This window comes from Heterodontus francisci, chromosome 13 (genome assembly GCF_036365525.1).
Source record: "Heterodontus francisci isolate sHetFra1 chromosome 13, sHetFra1.hap1, whole genome shotgun sequence".
NCBI classification, from domain to species: domain Eukaryota; kingdom Metazoa; phylum Chordata; class Chondrichthyes; order Heterodontiformes; family Heterodontidae; genus Heterodontus; species Heterodontus francisci.
In genome coordinates this window covers 105,580,807-105,601,609 of record NC_090383.1, presented here as the reverse complement: position 1 = coordinate 105,601,609, position 20,803 = coordinate 105,580,807, and the positions used below count along the sequence as shown (strand labels likewise).

The 20,803-nt window shown below is 40.0% G+C and overlaps 1 protein-coding gene across 1 annotated transcript in view; it reads right to left on the bottom strand.

Annotated features, from left to right (window-relative positions):
• Positions 1–20,803, bottom strand: part of ttc27 (tetratricopeptide repeat domain 27) — a 209,791-nt gene that overhangs the window by 41,285 nt on the left and 147,703 nt on the right. Inside the window, exons 15-16 of the mRNA XM_068045342.1 lie at positions 18,017–18,069; positions 15,120–15,285 (exon numbers count right to left, since the gene is read on the bottom strand). Coding sequence (XP_067901443.1) covers positions 15,120–15,285; positions 18,017–18,069 — 219 coding nt within the window. The remainder of the gene's footprint in view (positions 1–15,119; positions 15,286–18,016; positions 18,070–20,803) is intronic.

Sequence of the window (20,803 nt, the reverse complement as noted above, 5' to 3'; positions counted from 1 at the left end):
GAACTGTTTGAAGACAGTTGGGTGTTTTCCTGCCAAGGAAAAAGAAACCACCCAGATCACCTCTTTCTCTACCTCTGAAGAAATCCTGCAAAGATCCAGTGTGAGAGCGCTAAAATCCCTGATGCTGCATAGCTCGAGAAGCTGGACAAAATCCTGCGATTCAAGTGCATGCTGGCGGAAAACCCTGATGCCACATTTCTCCTAGAAAGCCTACTAGAATAATTCTCGACATCTCCAGAATGGACTGCTTCTGAAACGATCCAGTGACCCATCTCCGTATACCCGGACACCAGACCAAAAAAAGGACAACTGACTTCCTTAAGTATCTTCTCTTTTTTTCATCAAGAATTAGCAAATATTTGGCCAAAGTAGTCTTTTTTTTTTGTAACAAACCTCTGCAGACAGAACTTTTGCATTTTTATTCCCTGTAAGAGCGTATTGGGGAATTTTAAAAAGGGAACTTTCATATTTCAATCTGCATGTTAATGCTTTGCTTTGTTACTGGCTAACTCTTGTTTAATAATAAATTGATAATTTTGTTGTTTATTAAAGAAACCTGGTTGGTGTATTTTATTCAGGGATAAAAATTAGAGTATATGATTGGCTGTATCAGTAATCGGGTAAACATTTAAGCATATGTTGTGGCCTGTGGAGAAGTGGAACTAGAAAAGACAATGCACTCCTCCTGCCTCGGTATTAACACTGGAAACAGTCTGAGATTAAGCCATTCTGTTTGTAACCTTGTGTCATATTTGCTCGAGATGAGCTTCCCACCTCATTTTCACGTCATCATTAAGACCACCTATTTCCACCTCTGTAACATCACCCAACTCAGCTCATCTGCTGCCGAAACCCTAGTTCATGCCTATGTTTCCCCTAAACCTGACTGTTCCAATGCACTCCTGGCTGGTCTCCCACAATATACCCTCCCTCAACCAGAGGTCATCCAAAACTTGCAGCCTGTGTCTTAACTCGCACCATCCCATTCACCTATCAGCCCTGTGCTTGCTGACCTACAATTGGCTCCTGATCAAGCAATATCTTGATTTTAAAATTCACATCCTGGTTTTCAAATCCCTCCATGTTCTCACGCCTCCCTATCTCTATAATCACCTCCAGCCTCACAACTCTCAGATATCAATGCTCCTCTAAATTGGTCCTCTTGAGCATCTCCAATTTTAATCACTCCACCATTGGTGGCCGTGCCTTCAGTTGCCAAGGTCCTAAACTCTGGAAAACCCTTCCCACACACCTCTGCCTCGCTTTCCTCTTTTAAGACACACCTTAAATCCTACCTCTTATGTGGCTCAGTGTCATATTTTGCATTATAACGCTCCTGTGAAGTGCGGGAAGTTTAATCATGTTGAAGAAGCTATGTAAATATAAGCTGTTGTTGCTGATGTAACTTTACATAGAATATATAGCACAGAAACAGATTATTCGGCCTAACTAGTCTGTGATAGTGTTTATACTTTACAAGAGACTCCTCCCATTCCATCTGTCTCATCTCAGCCTTTCAACATATCTTTCTTTTCCTCAATGTGGTCTAACTAAGGTATTCAGAAAGCAGAACTATGCACAGTGTCTAAGTGTGGTCTAAGCAAGGTGTGGTATCATTTCACAAAAAACAAAATCACACACAAAAGACAAAGGAGTGTTAAAGGTAACAACATTTTTCAGATAGATTAGATTAGATTAGAGATACAGCACTGAAACAGGCCCTTCGGCCCACCGAGTCTGTGCCGACCATCAACCACCCATTTATACTAATCCTACACTAATCCCATATTCCTACCAAACATCCCCACCTGTCCCTCTATTCCCCTACCACCTACCTATACTAGTGACAATTTATAATGGCCAATTTACCTATCAACCTGCAAGTCTTTTGGCTTGTGGGAGGAAACCGGAGCACCCGGAGAAAACCCACGCAGACACAGGGAGAACTTGCAAACTCCACACAGGCAGTACCCGGAATCGAACCCGGGTCCCTGGAGCTGTGAGGCTGCAGTGCTAACCACTGCGCCACCCTAAGATATTGACACTCCCTTTGAAAGATCGCAAGTATGAAAAATCCAATGCTATGGAGGATGGCATCTACACAGGAAGAAGAGATACCTGGACAAGTTGTCAGAGCACCACAGCAGCCTATTATGTCACTGCAAAACACTGTGCTCATTCATCTTTTAACGAGCAGTGCCTTTTTGTGATGCCATCCTATTATAAAATACATAATCCACAGTTCTTTAAAAAAAAAACTCATTCCTGGGATGTGGGTGCCGCTGGCAAGGCCAGCATTTTTTGCCCATCCCCAGTTGCCCTTGAGAAGGTGAGCCCTTTTCATGAACTGCGGCTGCTCATATGGTGAAGGTGCTCCCACACTGCTGTTAGGTGGGAAATTCCAGGATTTTGACCGAGCGACGATGAAGGAACGACAATATCTGTCCAAATCAAGATGGGATGTGGCCCAGAGAGGATATTGAGGTGATGGTGTTTTCATGCACCTGCTGCCCTTGTGCTTCTAAGGGTGGTGGTCACAGATTTGGGAGGTGTTGGCTAAGAAGCCTTAGCAAGTTGCTACCGTGTAGGAAGTACACATTGCAGCCACAGTACACTGGTGGCAGAAAGGGTAGGTGTTTAAAAGTTGGTGGATGGGGGGGGGGGGGGGGGGGGGGAGATCATTTAAACAGACTGCTTTGCCCTGGAGTAATAAAGTAATTATTGGAGTGTTCATTAATTCCTAGCTCCTATGTGCTGGTCCAACATTCCAAATCTGCTCAATCTCATCTAGCTGCTTAAAATGGACCACATGTGCAGAATGGGTGTAACTTAATGGAATAGTTCAGCTATCGCAAATGCACTAATTAGGAAGGCAGAAATGTGTAGGGCCAGAAAATTGCATTGTCTCCCATCAGCTGGTCCTAAAATTTGAAAAATACCATAAGACCAGGGATCGCTTAAACCCCTCAATCACTGTATCCAGTCAGCTTTGAATTTGCTGCCATCATCGACCTTTATTGTCTCCCTAGGCAGTTTGTTACATATGTTAAAACCCTCTGTTTAAAGTAGTCAAATCTAAACTGTTCACCCTCCCTCACCTGATTGGCAGTCTGATCCCTTTGTTATAGATTCTTGCAAGTATTTATATCAGTCCATGCAACTAAAGAAGAAATCTTAAATATTTTAAATATTAAACATGCTTAAATATTTTATTGTAGTGTGTTGCGATTCTCATATCTCATTGTTTCATAACATAAGACAATTTACATTTATATAGCACCGTTAATGCAATAAAACGTTGCAAGGTGCTTCATAGGCACATTATAAAACAAACTATGGCACCAAGCTACATAAGGAGAAATTAGGTCACATGAAAAAAGCTTGGTCAAAGAGGTAGGTTTTAAGCAGTGTCTTAAAGGTGGAAAGTGAGATAGAGGGGTGTAGGGAAGGAATTCCACAGGTTAGGTCAGGGACAGCACCTTTTTTCACCTGAAAAGCCTTTTTAAAAACTATTGGGAGCAGTAAGACGAAATTTGGGCATTTCTAAACCAAATACTTGGCAAATTGCCAAGTGTCTCTGGTAGAATGCCTAATTTGCATATATAATAAATAAAATACATATATTGAATTTATGCATCAATAGAAAATAAAAACTGAAATCAAAATAGACCTAACTCTGAATTCTTTCTTTTTCACCTTTTTGCAATAATTTTGTCAGCAAAGTCATCTTTAAAACAAACTATAACTTAAGTAAGATGCATAGAATTAAGACAATTTTTTTGGCTATTGATTCTCGTGATTAAAGAACAGCTTCTAATAACACATTCAGAATAATTTATTGTTGCAGCTATATTAGAAAGAATAATGGACGCAACCATAAAACCTGTCCCTCAATCCAAAGGCATTATCTATAACCATGCTGGAGATATACCACTCAAACAGGTTTATTTAGAGCACAATGATTTTTTTTTGTTGAAATAATCATTCTAAACAGTAAAGTGTAGTATATAATGATTAGCTTTTTATCCCCAGAACAAAAACATGGCTGTTACTTTTCTTGACTTAATTCCTTTTAGGCTTTTTTCATGTAACATGATCCAACTGGAAAAGGTTGGGAGCCGCAAATGAGATGTTAAAGAGCCACATGCCACTCCGAAGCCACAGAGTGCAGACCCCTGGCTTAGGGCCTAGGCAACTGAAGGCACGGCCACCAATGGCGGAGCACTTAAAGTTGGAGATACTCGAGAAACCAGAATTACATGAGCGCAGATATCTCGGAATTTTGTGGAACTGGAGCAGATTAGCGAGATAGGGAGGCGAGAGTCCATGGAGGGGTTCGAAAGGAAAGATGAGAATTTTAAAATTAAGATGTTGCTTGCAGGGAGCCAATGTAGGTCAGCGAACACAAAGATAATAGGTGAACGGAATTTTCAAGATCGCAAAGCATTATATAGAAACCATCTAACAAACTGAAAATCTGAACTCGGAAGCTCATTCGACTTATTAGCACAAGGATGAAATGGATGAATAGTAGAGTATGGAATTTGTGATAAACATACGTGTTTGCAGGCTGAACGTTTCCTATAAATTTCAGTCCCTTTATATTACTTCTTGCCTGTTTCACTGAATACCTCAGTCATGTGTAAAGTAGATTGTCTATGCTGAGTATCAAGTCTGAATTCCCATTTGAAGGCTGGACAGCTTGCAAAGTAATGAATCTTTTTTATTGCACAGAACACTGTTTGGAAATATACTCTCCAAGACTGCAAAGCTCAAAATTGCAAAGAGTGAGAAGATATGCAGAATACAGCTAGAGCCAATGATTTGTTATTTTCAGAAATCAGTAAATTCATAGCTTGAGGAACTGTATACACAAAATTGAAGTATGTGGGCAGTCACGAAGTGTACAGGTTTGAGGGATTGCTATGAGATGGCATACTAAGCCAAAATCATTTGCCCTGAAACACTGGCAGAACAATTAAATTGAAGTGTTACGAACATATGAATTAGGAGCAGGAATAGGCCACTCAAATCCTCGAGCCTGCTCTGCCGTTCAATAAGTTCATGGCTGAACTGATTACTCCACATTACCACCTACCCCCAATAACCTTCCACCCCTTGCTTATCAAGAATCTATCTACCTCTGCCTTAAAAATATTCAAAGGCTCTGCTTCCTTTGCCTTCTGTGGAAGAGAATTCCAAAGACTCACAACCCTCAGAGAAAAAAATTCTCCTCATCTCTGTCTTAAATGGGCTACCCTTTATTTTTAAACAGTGACCCCTAGTTCGAGATTCTCCCACAAGGGGAAACATCCTTTCTACATCCACCTTGTCAAGACCCCTCAGGATCTTATATGTTTCAATCAAGTCGCCCCTTACCCTTCTAAACACCAGTGGATACAAGCCTAGCCTGTCCAATCTTTCCTCATAAGACAGCCCATCCATTCCAGGTATTAGTCTAGTAAACCTTCTCTGTACTGCCTCCAACGCATTTACAACCTTCCTTAAATAAGGAGACCAGTACTGTACACAGGTCTCACCAATGCCCTGTATAGCTGAAGCATATCCTCGCTACTTTTATATTCAATTCCCCTCGCGATAAATGATAACATTCTATTAGCTTTCCTAATTATGTGCTGTACCTGCATACTAAACTTTTGCGATTCATGCACTTGGACACCCAGATCCCTCTGCATCTCAGACCTATGCAATCTCTCATCATTTAGATAATATGCTTCTTTTTTATTCTTCCTGCCAAAATGGACAATTTCACACTTTCCCACATTATACTCCATTTGCCAGATCTTTGCCCACTCACTTAACCTATCTATATCCCTTTGTAGCCTCCTTATGTCCTCTTCACAATCTACGTTCCTACCTATCTTTGTGTCATCAGCAAATTTAGCATACATACCTTTGGTCTCTTCATTTAAGTCATTTATATAAATTGTAAAAAATTGAGGCCCCAGCACAGATCCCTGTGGTACACCACTCGTTACATCTTGCCAACCAAAAAATGACCCATTTCTGCCTACTCTCTGTTTCCTGTTAGCTAATCAATCTTCTATTTACCCCCTACACCATGAGCTTTTATTTTGTGCAATAACCTTTGATGTGGCACCTTATCAAATGCCTTCTGGAAATCTAAGTACAATACATCCACCGGTTCCCCTTTATCCACAGCACATGTAACTCCCTCAAAGAACTTCAATAAATTAGTTAAACATGATTTCCCTGTCACAAAACCATGTTGACTCTGCCTGATTACCTTCATTTTTTCTAAATGCCCTGCTATAACATCTTTAATAATAGCTTCTAACATTTTCCCTGAGACAGACATTAAGCTAACTGGCCTGTAGTTTCCTGCTTTCTGTCTCCCTCCCTTTTTGATTGTTTGTTGCATGGCAGGGCATCATATCACAATGTACTGGTACAACATGGGAAGACTTTGACCTCATGATATTCCCTTGCCCCATAGTAAATTCATCATCTCAGCTACAAGCTGCATAGTAGCAAGTTGCTTCTCTACAGGAAGGCGAATCACTCTCACACTACTCTAGCCCATCTCTTAGTGGCCTGCTCTGAGCAGCTCTGTCATTGGTCTGGCAGCAGGTTTCCTGCCTACTTTCTCAAACTGGGGAAGTAGTGCTCAACATCTTGTCACCTGAGGTGGGGGTGGGGGAAGCTAATTTTTAAATTTTGAAAGAAAAAATATAATAAAAATTCCAACACTGGTCATTTTCATAATGCTGTTTAAATGCTTCCACAGTCCTGAATTAGCAAATGGAATATAGGAAACATGATGGACTCAACTGAACAGAATCTTTTAAAGCATTAAATACTATAGTCATTCTCTAGTTTCAAAAGAATACCCTATTTTAAATTCTCATTTATTATGGGAACAGGAATACAAAGTAAAAGCACACAGACTAAAGAAGCAATATGATCTAATTGAATATTAATCTCTGATTAATAAAAGTCCCTTATTGAACTTCAAAATGGTCCAGTCTTCTCTTAAACGGTCCTCCTACCCAATTATACACTGATATCTGTATTGGGTAAGCAAAAGCTGCTTTTGCATGGGTGCTGCTTTAATTTAGTTTTTGGCTCCTCATCATTTACACTACTAAATCCAAGTCCCTTATCTTGGTGTTAGATTCGCAGACTCCTAACAAATTGGTCTACAATTCCGCCGAAGGGATAAATCCAGATTTAGCAGAGTAAATGCCAAGACCTGGCTCATTGATGCCAGACTCTCTCAATCCAATCTGAAGTAGCTTTAGCAGTATGCAATTATGAGCCAATGGCTAAAGTGCAAATATGCAAGTTTTATTGAGGAACGGAAAGCTTTGAGCTATTGAGAGAGAAAAATATATATTTTTTTTAGTATTATATATTTTTTCTGTGACATTGCTATCCTCAGACTTAACCCATTTTTTCTTCACGTTATTTTCTTTCAACACCATTTAAGGTCACCCTAACATTCTATTTCCAAGACAAAGTTAACTGGTCAGCAAACTAACTATGTTGATTGAGAGGCCATATTCAGACTGAGATAGAAGGCAGAAAACTTGCTCCAGGGTGTCTATCACTGCCATTCTTCAGCTGGTTGCTAGGAGGTACACAACAATGGCCCGAGTGTCACACACTCCTTCTCTACCTGGATTGAACTCACTCTCTGATTTTTCCTCTCTTCCCTTTTATATGGGGAAATCCTCACCTCCACTCAGCACCTGCCCCTCTGTCAACTCAACCAAAATCAGGTGCTTGGTATCTGGGGAAAGGTTAGTACAGAGCCACACGTTAGCAACCCATGGTGCAGCATAGTGCATTCCTCAAATTCAGAATAATTAATGCCCAAAATGTAAACTTTTAAATATATCACTGTTTCGCAGCAGTTGCTAAGACAGAAAATGTGTATGTGCTGCATGCTGAAAGTTGCAGAGAGAATTCTGCACACTCAGAAAAAAATACTTTACTTTGGTTCTTCTATGCTTCCTTCCTCTTAATAATCAAAATTTCCAAGGACAATATATGTTGCCTGAGTGAATATTCTAGCTGTGTGCTAGAGACCACTACCAGATACTAAAAATCAAAGCCAGGCAATGCCAAATTTCTACATAAAACAACCACCACTTGTCTTTTAATTAGGTTAGCACACAAAAGGACAGATTCACCAACACACTTCAGCGTTAATTGCACATGTATGAGGGACACATACTTCATATTTAAGGAGGGAGACAAAAAGCAGGAAACTATAGGCTAGTTAGCCTAACATCTGTCATTGGGAAAATGCTGGAATTATATTAAGGAAGTAGCAGCAGGACATTTAGAAAATCATAACACAAACAAGCAGAGTCAACATAGTTTTATAGAAGGGAAATCGTGTTTGACAAATTTATTAGAGTTCTCTGAGGATGTAACAAGCAGGGTGGATAAGGGGAACGAGTGGATGCATTGTATTTGGATTTCCAAAGGCAATCGATAAGATGCCACATAAAAGGCTACTGCACAAGATAAGAGCTCAAAGTGTTGGGTGTAATATATTAGTTAGACAACCTCTATCCATGCTAACAGGAAACAGAGTCGAGATAAATGGGTCATTTTCAGATGGGCAAACTGTAACTAGTGGAGTGCTACAAGGATCAGTGCTGGGGCCTTAACTATGTACAATCTATATTAACGGTGTGCATGAAGGGACTGAGCGTATTGTCGCCAAACTTGCTGAAAATACAAAAATAGGTGAGAAAGCAAGTTGTGAGGAGGACACAGAGTCTGCAAAGGGAAATAGATAGGTTAAGTGAGTGGGCAAAAATTTGGCAGATGGAGTATGAGGGAAAATGTGAGTTTATCTACTTTGGTAGCAAGAATAGAAAAGAACATTATTTAAATGGAGAGAGACTACAGAATGCTGCAATACATGAATCACAAAAAGTTAGCATGCAGGTACAGCAAGTAATAAGGAAGGCAAATGGTATGTTGGCTTTTATTGCAAGGGGGATGGCATATAAAAGTAGGGATATCTTGCTACAATTGTACAGGGTGTAGGTGAGAATGCACCTAGAGTATTGCATACAGCTTTGGTCTCCTTATATAAGGAGGGATATACTTGTATTGGAGGCAGTTCAGAGAAGGTTCATTAGGTTGATTCCTGGGATGAAGGGGCTGTCTTAGGAGGAAAGGTTGAGCAGATTGGGCCTGTACTCATTGGAGTTTAGAAGAATGAGAAGCGATCTTACTGAAATATAGAACAATCCGAGGGGGCTTGACAAAGCAGATGTTGTGAGGATGTTTCTCCTCGTGAAGGAATCTTGAACTCGGGCCACAGTTTCAAAATAAGGCTCTCCCATTCAAGACAGAAATGAGGAGGGATTCCTTCTCTCAAAGGGTCATTAATCTTTGGAATTCTCTACCCCAAAAGGCACAGTGGTAATGTCACTGGACTAGTAATCCAGAGCCCAGGCTAATGCTCTGGGGATATGGGTTCGAATCCCATCACAGCAGATGGTGAAATTTGAATTCAATTAACAAATCTGGCATTAAAAGATAGTTTAATGATGAAACCATTATTGATTGTTGTAAAAAAAAACTTGTTCACTAATGTCCTTTAGGGAAGGAAATCTGCTGTCCTTACCTGGTCTGGCCTACATGTAACTCCACCCACAGCAATGAGGTTGACTCTTAAAATGCCCTCTGAAATGGCCTAGCAAGCCACTCAATTCAAGGGCAATTAGGGATGGGCAATAAATGCAGATCTAGCCAGCGACGCCCACATCCCACAAAAAACAAATAAAAAAACCCCAGAGGGCAGTGGAGGCTGGGTCATTAAAGATATCCAAGGCTGAGTTGAACAGATTTTTGATCTACAAGGGAGTCAAGGGTTATGCGGGGCAGGCAGCGAAGTGAAGTTAAGGCCACGAACAAATCAGCCATGCTCTTATTGAATAGAGGAGCAGACTCAAAGGGCCAAATGGCCTACTCCTGCTTCTATTTCTTATGTTCTTATTGGTTCTCCACTTACTTAACACAGAAGTTCCAAAAAGGAACAGCTAATTTCCTCTACTTTGGATTTAGTATTTCTAGATACACGTGCAATGGAATTTTATGGCTGGGACACATTTCCATTTATCTGGACTCCAAAGGATTAGCACTGACATTTTGTAAAGGTGCGAGTGTAAAATATATTACAGCAGTGCATACTAAATACTCTGCTAGTTGAATTTATGACCTTTTTAAAAAAAGCATCCATCTCCCATTCCATTACTCACAGTACAATGGAGAAAATAGTGCTTTATAAGAGCAGGAGTATGGCGCATGTAATGCGCAATATATTACCCAGCTGGGAAGGGGGATGTGTCTCTCCTTAAGGACTGAAACACTAGTTGTTTTTAAGGAAAATGAACCTCAGGTCAATTGGAGTTTAATTATTTGGAAGGGATGGAGATTGGTAAATCCTTCCGGCTCCAGATTAGAAGCACCCACCATGGAGCAACTGGCTTGCTTTCTCTTTTTGTTCCATAAAGACTTCTCTACATGTACTGCACAATGGCCCAGAATTCGCAGCAATGGCGATATTGGTGACAACCCCCACAAATTAGACTGTTGCGCTCCCTGATCTTCTCGAGGCAAATTTACGCTGCGGCTTTCTGGAAAAATGATTAAAATACTCCGCAGCAAGCACAGCTGTGGATCGGGACCAGAGTGGCCAGTGGATAGTTAAGAATTTAATTTGCTTGTTGATTTCTGTGGGAATTTCAACCTCATTTATTTGTCTGTTTATTTATATCCAGCAGATTACTGAAAAATATAAACAGGAATACATTTTGAATTATCTAAGCTGGCAAAACTACACTCACAAAATATGAGCTGTGTCTTTATAGCAAATATTAGTGAATGTCTAGTTTCTCTTAGGTTTCATACATATAGTTAGCAACTGTATAAAAGACTGAAAGCTCAGGCAGCAGAATTCATTCTTTATTTCCTCCCATCGCCTTTTCTCTTGTGCTAAACTCAAACTGCTGCCATTTAGTCCTGGCTTTTTACCTTGGTTTGTCTATTTTATGAATCTTGGGCGGCAAACATTTTTCCCATTCCGAAAGTGAGTAGCCCTAGAGAAATACAGTAGCATTAAAAAGGAAGATGAAATAGCAATAGGTATTTATATGAGACAGCTCTCCAGTGCTAGTCTTAATGGTCTAAGTGGCACTGTTCAGCAAATTCACTATTGCAATTGAGTTTGGGGCATGGATTGCCGAGGTTCTCCCTGATCTTGATCATGTCCTTCTTGGTGCCCCGAGTATGGAGCTGATCTGCTTTTAAAAAAGCAAATTGTGGGCTTCCTTTGGGAGTCAAGCCCACTTCTGGGGCTTAAAATCGCCAATGTGGTGGCTGGCATGTGACAACACACATGGTACTAGAAGATCCCACCCTTGGATGTGTCCTCTCCCAGCTATGATAAGACAAATCAGAAACCTGTGGTAGACACCAGGACACACCAGGTCTGCCATTATCTAGAGATTCTACCAGCTCCTGCTGGAGTCATGATTACAAAGTTTTGCTAATACTAAGTGTAACACAATGTGGTGCCAGAGTATGAAACAGAAAATGTGCAGATAAACTATATTTTTTTAAACATACATGTACATAAATTAAAAGCTTTTCATATAATACTAACTTCCTATAATATCATTTTGTCACACTTTCAGTCAACAATTATTGTGATCAGTCCTAATTTACAACAAGACAAACAGATTTATTCTACTAATTCTGATTGGGCCAATTTTCCCACGGGATTCACTCCCAAACCTCTGAAAAGGACCACAGATAAATAAGTTACATCTTCCATCTTAAAGGGGCCCACACCTACATTCCAACCAACATTAATATATCTTTTCCTTGTAAAACTGCAGATCCTCTGACTTAATTTGAAGAGCGCCACGGGTAAATTTCTAATATATATTCATTTTCCTACAACACTGAGGATAAATTCTTCAAATAAAGACAAAGATATTTCAGTCTACATGCTCTTGCTCCATTCCTTTAATCCTTTGCTTTCTGCCTCTGCCCTTTACTTTTTAGTTTTCACACCAGCAGTTCCCAGTGCATCACACTGATGCATAAACTCAATAGCATTTCATTCTCAGCCAGTATTTACTCTGTCCACACTGTGTTTTGTTAATCAGAGGTCACACAGGGGAACATGTTGTAAAAGTGCCAGTACTAAAAACATTACTTCCATGAATGGTGCCTAGCATTTGTGACCTCTGTCTGACAGACACCACAGGTCAATACAGTGAAATACCACTAACAAAAGAAAAGTTAGCCCACTAAGACACAACAGGAGGAGGCTAATTACTGACTAGATTCAAAATACAGACTCCTGAAACAGTTTAGCCGAGTAATTGAAGATTTCTAGATCAGTTATTCTACACCTCTTGTGTTGCTGCTAAGACATTCAAAGAAGTTTAGGCTTCACATGGATGAAACATGTGATATAACTCGACTGTGATCTCGCGCAAATCAAATTTAGGGCATAAGGCTCACGATCACCAGCAGCAGTATAATTGTCAATGGCATGAAGTGGCCCTTCGAGTGTTGGTTTGAGTTGCCGAGAAACCTTTGCAATGTCATTCTTAAACTTTTTTTTTAATGTGAGCTGACATTAAAATCTGAACTGGTATTTGGAAACTGGTGAATAGAAGTCAGTGCGGGTACAACGCAATGGGATGTAGAGCCAATGGTGGATGTCCGGCCTGCAAATCCATTTTGCCCGATTCAGGCATCAAATGTAACATTTCGACAGTTACCTTTTAAACTATATTAAAGAAAAGTCAGAGATACTTCTATTCCTGTTCTTCTGGACTTTTCTTCGTTTGTACAGGCATAAGTAACCTGACCTGGGTTCAAACTGCTCGCGGATCATCAAACTGAGTTCCAGAGACCTGGAAATCACTCTAATGGGTTTAATTTCCTTTGTATGCTATTTTTACTGCACCAGTTAACTTGTTTGCATAAATGTCTATATGTCCTACTTTATATGAATATGTAACATGGTGCCTTCAAAAATAAAATGCATACAAATATTAATTTAGTTAGTAAATGTTTTGCGAGAATGTTTTTCACACTGGGCTATTTACAGTGGCGGAGAAAAGGGGTATTTTGTTTTGTACTCATATGAAGAATCCTGCTGTTGAACAAGAAATAGCAAAGATGAACAAGGACAAGCCAAATTAAGCTGATATCTAGCATTGGCTCAGATTTGTGCTCATCCCTAGTTTCTATATATCTGTGCCAGAAATTTTCTAGACACGCAAAGTCTGAGGTAAACATGTCCTGCGCCCCCTCTCCCCACCCCCTGGCCCAAAAGTCAGACATTACTTCAGAAACCTGAAGGATCAGTTGATAAAATTGAGTTCTGAAAAATTCAGGCCAAAATCTGAAAGAGGGGCTGCAATTCCACCTGTGCTGCAGCCACTTAATGGAAAGCATATTATTTGATGTTTACTTTAAAAAACCTTTTCAAGTAATGTCTCCCCACATTTCCACTTTTATCTAAAGAACATTTCCGAGCATGCCTCCTCCATCTAGCTGATGTCTCGTGCAGGATCTTCTCAACTGGTTCACTGTATGCTCATGACTGACCTTTCTAACTGGTTCAATGTTTCTGTTGCGTCTGATTGCATGCGTACCATCAGTAACGAGAAAAACAATCTGTTCAATAGAGTTGACAAGAGAGTCCCCCATGTCTTGGTTATGCACAGAGCTGAAAAAGACCATTGTGGTCAAACTGGTTGCACCCAAATAAGAACATTATTTAACACCAGTGTTTCATTATTTAATATCAACTGCACATTTCACTTTACAAATGTGACATAAGTTTGTGCATTAAAAAAAAACAGCAAGTTCTTTAACTCGTTTGTAACTTCAATCAAAACCAAAAGGTGGATTAGTCTCAGTGATCAAATATTATTTGACCAGAGACCAATTACTTATTTTGATTAAACAAACAGGATTCCTTGTGCTAACCTAGGTGAGGTATGTCAAGGACTGAGAAGCAAATTAGATTATTTTCACTTCCATGACACCTGGCAGAGAGAAGAGAATGAGTTTTAGTCCAGTATTAAACCCTGCTCCCGGGGTCAATGGACAACATCCTAACCCACAGTACCAAGCACTTTTTCCATTCTACGATATTCCTTGTTGACTTGAATAAATGCTCCAGGATTGTAAGCTATTATTTAGAACAAAAGACAAGGTAGCAATGGCAATAGAAGTGAAGGTTGTAGATTGACTCTGTGCTCAAACTTAAGTGGAGCAAAATGGTTGAAGTATTACAACAGCTTCTGGGTGTAGCTCGTAATAGTAACGTATCAGACAGTACAAAGCAGCCTAGAGTGCCCTTTATAGATAAGTCAGTTTATGAGCAGGTTCCCTAAAGTTCACTGAAACAGCACAATATGCATTAACCCTTGGATGACTGCAGTCACGCTCTTGTGATACAATACAAAAAATAGTAGCTTTTCATTTGCCTACATAATAGTCACAGCACTTCAAAGTAACTAGTTGCATGAAGCACAAAGACATTCCTGAGAGACATGATCAATAAATGCAGGTCTTTTCTTTGATTTTACCCCATAGCAATCACAGTGAGAAACGTTTTGCAGATGTTATGGGCTGCAAAACCTCTGTGTACTTTGGGAACTTCAGTACTCCCAGGCTTTAAAGAAACATTCAAGGGTGTGAGTGAAATGTGCAGAAAGCACTAATAGCTGTGAAAAGCTGAAGTAGCGTTAACAGCTCCTTTACAGAGAAAGCTCAGCCACTATTTACCTCATAACCCACATTGTTATCCTACTCTTAAAAAGACAATTAAATACATTCAGATCCTAAGCTTGCTGGTTCTACATTTGCCCCTTTCACAAGCACATCAAATACAATTTCCTTATTCATTCAACATTTGAGGAAATATCTATAGCAAATTAGACCATTCACAAAGTAAACACTACATTTTAATTACACCCCCTCTCGCTTTAATTGATCAGTGCGTTTCATTCAAGATGTAGACTAAAAGAACAGAAAGCAAAACCTAGACACAATTAAAGACGACAAGAAGGACTCACCTGAACATCTCTGTACTTGTCTTTCAAATCCATGAGTCGATGGTATGCCTTAATGGCATCACTAAACTCACCAACATCTATGCAGGTAAGAATGTAGTTCTCCCAGATCTGCCAATGCTCATAATTACATTTAATGGCTTCCTGAAGTGACCGCAGCGCTTTATTTCTATGTAATATGGAATTATACAACAAATCAGTCATACCTCCTTGATATTATGGATCTTCTGTATTACACACTTGCAATGAATCACTGAATTTGACTGACCAAAGTAGTGAAGTAAGAGAAAATAATTCTAAGTGCACCTGCTAATTCAACAAGATTGATTCAGTGATCGACAGACATAGGGAATACTCTGGAGACCATTGCCAGCTAACACTACAAAGGAAGACTTCCTTATTCTGTGCAAAAGGGGGGGGTAGAAAATCTTGCCCTTCTTTAAAGTAAATATATTCTAAGAACACAATAACATAAATATTGATTTAGCTTTGTGCTATAAGAATTGCCCCTCGGGTTTCAGAAGTGCAATTAGTATAAAACGTCTTCACTCTTTCCGTAAATCTTAGGTCAATGGCTTCTGGCTATGATGCTCAAATGGCTTACAATGTATTTGTACTGTGTTAAATAAAAATTGTACAAAAGACACAAATGCAAAGATCAGTCTACTTAAAAACATTATGTATGTACTTATATCAAGAGTTTCCAAAGCAAAATCATATATCTAAGCGAAGCATTGTCAGGGAAGGCCTACTCGTCACAGACAATGCCGTATAAAATATATTTGTTTCAATACATGCACTTAAATAAAGCCAAAAAAACTCCAAAGTGCTTCTACATTTCGAAGACGACTTACAAAAATGATAATAAGATGAGAACATGTTCCCGCAAAGGTGAAGGGTAGGACCAATAAGTCCAGGGAACCCTGGATGTCACGGGATATAGAGGATTGGATAAGAAAAAAAAAAGGAGGCTTATGGCAGATTCAGAGCACTGAAAACAGCGGAGGCCCTAGAGGAGTATAGAAAGTGTAGGGGGTACTTAAAAAAGTAATTAGGAGAGCAATGAGGGGGCATGGAAAAACACTGGTGGGCAAGATAAAATGAAAATCATAAGGCATTTTATAGGTATATTAAGGGCAAGAGGATAACCAGGGAAAGAGTAGTGCCCATTAAGGACCAAAGTGGCAATCCCTGTGTGGAACCGGAGGACGTAGGTGAGGTTTTAAATGATTATTTTTGGACGACGTAGGTGTAGAGATCAGGGGATGGGGACTGTGATATACTTCAATAAATTAGCATTGAAAGGGAGGAAGTATTAGCTGTTTTAGTGGGCTGAAAAGTCGATAAATCCCCAGGCCCAGATGAGATGTATCCCAAGCTGCTATGCGAGGCATGGGAGGAGATTGCAGGCGCTGATACAAATTTTCAAATCCTCTCTGGCCGCAGGAGAAGTGCCAGGGGATTGGAGGACAGCGAATGTGGTACCATTATTCAAGAAGGATAGCAGGGATAAACCAGGTAATTACAGGCCAGTGAGTCTAACATCAGTGGTAGGGAAACTATTGGAAAAAAACTTGGAGAGGCAGGGATTAATCAAGGATAGTCAGCATGGCTTTGTCAGGGGGAGATCATGTGTAATAAATCTGATTGAATTTTTCGAGGTGGTGACTATGTGTGTAAATGAGGGTAAAGCAGCTGATGTAGTCTCCATGGACTTCAGTAAGGCCTTTGATAAGCTCCCGCATGGGAGAATGGTCAAGAAGGTAAGAGCCCATGGGATCCAGGGCAATTTGGCAAATTGGATCCAAAATTGGTTCAGTGGCAGGAGGCAGAGGATGATGGTCGAGGATTGTTTTTGCAATTGGAAGCCTGTGACCATTGGTGCACCACAGGAATTGGTGCTGGGACCCTTGCTGTTTGTAGTATCCATTAATGATTTAAATGTGAATATAGGAGGTATGATCAGTAAGTTCGCAGATGACATGAAAACTTCTGGTGTCGTAAATAGTGAGGAGGAAAGCCTTCGATTACAGGACTAAATAGATGGGCTGGTAAGATGGGCGGAGCAGTGGCAAATGGAATTTAATCCTGAGAAGTGTGAGGTGATGCTTTTGGGAGGACTAACAAGGCAAGGGAATATACAATGGATGGTAGGACCCTAGGAAGTACAGAGGGTCAGAGGGACCTTGGTGTACTTGTTCATAGATCACCGAAGGCAGCAGCACAGGTAGATAAGGTGGTTAGGAAGGCATATGGGATACTTGCCTTTATTAGCCAAGGCATAGAATATAAGAGCAGGGAGGTTATGATAGAGCTGTATAAAACGCTAGTTAAGCCACAGCTGGAGTACTGTGTACAGTTCTGGTCGTCACACTATAGGATGTTGCCTGGGCTGGAGCATTTCAGCTATGAAGAGAGGCTGGATCAGCTTGGGTTGTTTTCCTTCGAGCAGAGAAGTCTGAGAGGGGACCTGATTGAGGTATATGAAATTATGAGGGCCGTAGATAAGAAGAAACTTTTTCCCTTAGTGGAGGTGTCAATAACCAGGGGGCACAGATTTAAGGTAAGGGACAGGAGGTTTAGAGGGGATTTGAGGAAGAAGTTTTTCACCCAGAGGGTGGCTGGAATCTGGAACACACTGCCTGAAGGGGTGGTAGAGGCAGAAGCCCTCACAACATTTAAGAAGTATTTAGATGAGCACTTAAAACGCCATAACATACAAGGCTACAGGCCAAGTGCTGGAAAATGGGATTAGAATAGACAGGCTTGATGGCCAGTGCGGACACGGTGGGCCGAATGGCTAGTTTCTGTGCTGTATAACTCTATGACTCTATAATTTCTTTATTAGTCAAATTGGTATTGTTGGTCTCCCAATAACAGGAAATATGCAAATGACTTACTTTTCCTTTAAGCGGATATATGCTGTTGATAGATTATTCCAAGCTTCTGCATTCTGAAAGAACAGAAACACATACATTGAACCTTCACTGGACATCAATCAGAGACACTGGTATGTATCATTGGTGTGAGCCTATTTAACAGAGACCAATCGGTCAATACATTTGTAACAGCTTGAGGGACATATAATGGTCAAGAAAGTGGATCATGTTGAAGTTTCTTTTTAGCTGTTCTACCCAAGTGTAACGTCTCATTCCTGGTCTCATTTTACTCAATCTTCCTTACCACTTCTTTCATGTTTCTTCTCCTCAAAAATTTAATTACAACATTCGCAGGGGGAAAGTTTATAAGGCTATGTGGAAAAGGCAGGGGCACAGGACTAATTATACAGCTCGTTCAAAAAGCCTGCAAAGGCATGATGGGCTGAAGGGCCTACTTCTCTGCTGCTTCCATGATTCTAGAAATTAACTCATCATCAGCATAAACCTAATTAGTCATATTAAAGGTTGGGGCAATAGCTACAACAATAAATTTGTGCTAAAATTAAGTTATACCAAGAATAACAGAACACTGGAAACACGTTGCAAGACTGTCTTAAATCTGGTGCTTAGGTCATTTTGAATTTTAAACTTTTGTTGGTTCCCCAGCAGCTGCAGTTTTCAAAATCATTTTTACTTCATTATAGAGCAAAAGTTGGAAACATGAAATGGTCTAAAAGTTGGCATTTTGTGCAAGTTTAACTGAATGTTCTAGTTAAAACTTATACCTCATGGGGCATATAATATTCCATTCCACAATTTTTCTCTGCAATTGTTCATCTGATCTCCAATTTCATGTTTGTCACAGTGTGGAATGTAAGTACTGGGGGCGTTCTCTTATTTTTGGTGCCTATTGTCTGCACTGACCGTTTCTAGAGCACAGAATTCTCGCTCAGTAAAGCTCCCTCTGTTAGAACTTGAACAGCCAGGCACCGAAAGATAGAACAGTGAAGTTGAGTCTTTGTCTATAAAAGTTTGCAAGATACACAGTGCATATCCTGCACCTCCAACCAACAACTGCTCTTTAAGCCTGTTCCTACGTGAGTCCCCAATTAATACCCACCACCTGAATATAATTAAACGTCTAATTGATATACAATGACCACCCTCTACTCTACCCAACAATGTGTCTCAGTCTGTAAGTAGCAAATTCCTATTGAACCTGTGAAGTTTTCCAGATTTGGCTAACCAGCACAAAATTGGCAATTTGTTCTGTGGTGATTCGGAACTGAATAAATACTATGCAAATCATTTAACCAATTACCCTTACAGGAACAGAAGTGGCTGAGAGATATATACCATAGTCACCCATACTGAAATTCCAGAATTGAAAAGATGTCTATTACTCAGTTCCCTACTTTCAATATCTTGATGTATAACTAAAATGATTACAAATAAATTTGCCTATTTTCACATAAATCTAAATAGAACCAGCGTCATTATTTTGCACATAAACTGCAGAGGAAATAATGTGGAATTAAATGAGACGACTTCCCATACATTGGTTTGCAAAATATACTAAATTGTTACAATCCAGCCACATACTTTTTCTCATGTCCAACACCATGGGGCAGCACTTCCATAGGCAGCCTTTGCTTCCTGCGAACCAACTAGCGACCTTGTGTGCAAAGTAATCTATGCCAGGGAACAGTAAACCCTAATGCCATAAATATGCACTCTAATAAACAATAATACCAGACCACTCCATGAGAACGATAAACAACACTGTAATAGACCATATACATCTCAGGTGGCAAACCACAAATTAGTTATTAAGTTAAAATTAAACAGAAGCGACAGTGAAACCAATAGGGTTTATCAGCTATTAGCACAAAACAACACTTGATTTCTACCAGCACTTAAAATAATTTCCAAATAATAAAGCTCTTGAGATTTCAGGAATTCTTGTAACTTGAAAAAGCTTACAAGTGAAATCACTAAACTGACTGGCATTTTCATCCTTGTTTTCAAATTCTTCCACGGCCTCACGCCTCCCCATCTCTAAGCTCCTCCAGGCCTACAACCCTCAGATATTTGCCTCCTCCAATTCTGGCCTTTTGAGCATCCCTGATTTTAATTGCTTCACCACTGGTACCATGCCTCAGGCTGCCAAAGCTCTAAGTTCTGGAATTCCCTCCCTAAACATCCCCATCTCTCTCAGTCTTTCCTCCTTTAAACCGCTCCTTAAAATCTATCTCTTTGACCAAGCTTTTGGTCTGCCCTAATATCTACTCATGTGGATTGGTGTCAAATTTTGTTTGATAACGCTCCTATAAAGTGTCTTGGGACATTTTACAACATTAAAGGCGCTATATAAATGCACATTATCATTCAATTTCTGTTTTACCATGACAACAGTAACAACTTGCATTTTTATAGCATCTTTAACATAGTAAAACGACTTAAGGTGCATAAGGAATGATCAATGCAGTGTACAGTTCCATTTGCAATTCCTCAGATAATGAAGCAGTTCATGTTCGCATGAGGCAAGACTCAGACAACATTCAGGCCATGGGCTAATAAGTGGCAAGTAACAGTCGCGCCACACAGGTGTCAGGCAATGCCCAACTCCAACAAGAGAGAATTTAACCACCTTCATCGCTGAATTCCGAACCATCAACATCCTGGGGTTCACCATTGTTAGTTGTATATTAATTATGCTTAATGGCGTGCAAGTGGTGGGCATTAACTTGGGATTCACTTTTGCCCCTATAAACAGATACAGACTGAAACTCTGGTTCAAAAGCAAAA